General features: G+C 44.0%; 1 protein-coding gene across 3 annotated transcripts in view; it reads left to right on the top strand.

Annotated features, from left to right (window-relative positions):
- Nucleotides 1–2,953: 2,953 nt before the first annotated feature.
- Nucleotides 2,954–3,013, top strand: part of ADAR (adenosine deaminase, RNA-specific) — a 38,924-nt gene continuing 38,864 nt past the window's right edge. For 2 of the 3 annotated variants that reach the window (XM_014540788.1, XM_005867498.2), the window contains exon 1: nucleotides 2,954–3,009. In XM_014540788.1, the coding sequence (XP_014396274.1) occupies nucleotides 2,968–3,009 (42 nt within the window). In that variant the 5' untranslated portion in view covers nucleotides 2,954–2,967. The remainder of the gene's footprint in view (nucleotides 3,010–3,013) is intronic. The other variant, XM_014540787.1, reaches the window with a different exon arrangement.

Genomic DNA, 3,013 nt, shown 5'->3' with positions numbered 1-3,013 from the left:
CCTACCAATTATCATATTATTGTCCCATTGCATAGATGTGAAAACTGAGGTTCTGGCAATTTCAGGACTTGACCAAGGAGGGTCATAGCGCTGGCACCCAGAAGAGCCAGGATTCAAAGGCCTGATCTTAGGCCACCAGACCCTTGACAGCACCAGCAGCCCGTTAGCTTTGCCTGCCATCATATAGAAATCTATTAGCCGGCTTGAAAACGTAAGTATTTGCCGGGGTAGAGGACAAGGAATAAACTAAAAGACAGATATAACTACAATTTTTATGTTAACCTAATGAAGGGTTTTGCCCCATTTGTTATGGAGTCATGGGAAAGTTCATTGTAAAAAAGATTCTCAGAATAGCCCCCATAAGAGATATGAGCATGAGAGAATTTCCCCTCACCTGGCATTTGATCTATAAACTTCACTGAGCCAGGACCCTCAGCCAGACACTCTAAGGCAGGGGTGGGGAACGCCCAGCCTTCGGGCCATATAAGGCCCACAAAACCATGTGGTCTGGCCCTGCCAAGGCGTTAGGGGTGAGTTCATTAATGTTTGGCCAAATAGAGCAGGCTGATTTTTAAGTTGATAATCTTGTAGGGCCCACAGATGTTTTAAATGCGCAAATGGCTGTTCCCCACCCCTGCCCTAAACCCGCATACAACTGCTCGGGTTGGGATTGGTGGAACCAGGAGCAGAGCACACTCCCCCTGCAAAGCATCCTCCATGCTCAGGATGGGAAGACAGTTAGATAAAGCATGTTTCCCTTTTATTAAATACACCACCAGACAAGGTTGATCCTTCCCTGTGGTAACCACATGACTTTCAGTAGAATATCGACTAAATGGTTCTCCCCGAAATAAATTGCACTGGAGAGTATTTGGTGCCAGCAGCCAAATTAGCTTAAATCTTTTCCCAAAAATTCTGAAATGTCTCTAAAAAGAATTGTATTTTAACCCTTGGGACATTAGAAGAAATTGGATGCCATGAACACAGTAACAGTGGGCTTTCATCTACACGGGCTACATGCAAGAGAGTGAGGAGAGAGTAATTTGAATGAAGCGTTGGAACCATTTGGGTTGAGTCCACACTGCAAATCTATTATAGGCATAGCTATCATTATTTCTCCGCTTTGGGGTGTGTTTTTTTAATTTTTTCCTGAAAAGTTTTTTTTTCCACATAAAAGAATATTTTGCTTATAGATCAGTCACTTCCTTATTAATTTCTTCCCCTCCTAATTTAAAGAATGACCCTAAATGCAGGCCGAGGGCTTCCATTTTAAAAGGTGTTTGTTCTGCTTTAAAATGAAGAAAGGTTAAGGAGTTATGTGTGGTTGGTTGGGTTGATTGGTTAGACATCAGAGGTGGCTTTTAGTTTTTGAGACAATTGACTAAGTTGTTCTAGAAACTTAAACTTATGTTTATTAAGAAACCTCAAGTTCAACTATAAAACACAATTACCTCGACCTTGAAATGTATTCATCATGTTTTGTTTAACTTAAAAAAAAGAGCTTTTAGAAATTGTCTGTTGTTTTCCCAAAAAAAAGCTTTATCTCAAATTCAGCATTTCTTCCACTTTCGTTTCATTTCTATTTTGCTTTGTTTCTATTAAACTCAGATAAGGGTCACTATAATACTTGTATTGGACAAGACTGTTTTGAATAGCAATGACAGAAACGTAAGCAGTAAAAGGGACATTGCTGACTCCCTAAACTGAGAGAAGGCCAAAGATGCTCTGGGTTCTAATGGAGCTGGTGTGGATCAGAGAGGTCCTCAGGGTTCCGCTCACTTCATCTGTCAGTCGATTTATTCCTCCTTGGCTTCATTCTCCAGGCAGTAACCCCCCACATGGTGGAGAGATGGCCTCAGGAAGACCTCCTCTCATACCATCCTAGGTTAACCTGGAACAAAAAGCCATCTTCCTCATTGGCTCCACCTGCAAAACTAGGAAAGACTCTAATTGGTTCCCTGCATGTTGAGTTGCATGCCCAGCCATCCGCTAATCTGTGAAGCAGAAGAGTGGAGGAGGATTCTGATTGGCTAGATCTAGGTCATAAGACCGCCTTGAAGAGGGTCAGCCCAATCAGATAGATTCCTCACGAGAAAGAGGGGGTTCTGCTACTAGAGGGACAGAAGGGACATGGGACAAACCAAAGCAGATGTTCAGTTCCACGCTTCTAAAGTTTATCTAAATAACAGCAGCATGGATAAGTACTCTGAGCTCAAAGGAAGAAATCAGCCCTGGACGGTGTTGTCAGTGGTTAGAGCCTCGGCCCGAACACTGAAGAGTCCGGGTTTGATGCCTAGTAAAGAGCATATTTCCTGGGTTGCAGGTTGGATCCCAAACAATGTTTCTCTTTGTCCCCCTCCCCCCTTCCCTTCCATCTCTCTAAAAATCAATGGGGGAAAAATATTTTGGGGAGAGGATTAACAACAATAATAATAATACTCATAAATGTGAAACGAAAGTAAAGTAAGAGTTGACTAAGTTTTGTGTAAATGCAAATATGGAGATGACTTCTGAGGGGGAGACAGTGAGGAAGGATGGGACCACTTATAAGTAGAGGAAAGTTACTGGTTAATATTGTAGTTCTTGGGTTGGGGTGATGGAGAGTTAAGGGGGTGTGTTCATCACATAACTCTTAAAATAATTTAATATAAACGGGCTTCCAAGGACTACTGATTATAGTGCATTACTAACTGATTCTGTGTGCTTGAGGGCCATCTAGATCATGTGTATGGTACCCACAGACCTCCCAGGCCTTCCGGCCCAGCTGCGTTATAAAGGACTGAGGCGTTTAACCAGGGCTCTGAGCAAACATGCACCCAGGCACCCCCTCCCCATCGTGCCCACGGAGCCACTAACAGATCCGTGAAAACGCAGGGAAGACGGAGCAACAACGTCCCCGCTTAACTAGGACGCAAACAAAAGAGGGAGGGATCACGTGGTGCGCCTCCCACGCGCGGCGCGCCAGTGATGTCACCAAGCCGCGCCCGGGCCTTTGATTCCCGTCCGAAGGTAG

Source organism: Myotis brandtii, unplaced genomic scaffold, assembly GCF_000412655.1.
Source record: "Myotis brandtii unplaced genomic scaffold, ASM41265v1 scaffold250, whole genome shotgun sequence".
In the NCBI taxonomy this organism is placed as follows: domain Eukaryota; kingdom Metazoa; phylum Chordata; class Mammalia; order Chiroptera; family Vespertilionidae; genus Myotis; species Myotis brandtii.
This window is presented reverse-complemented; position numbering and strand designations above follow the sequence as displayed.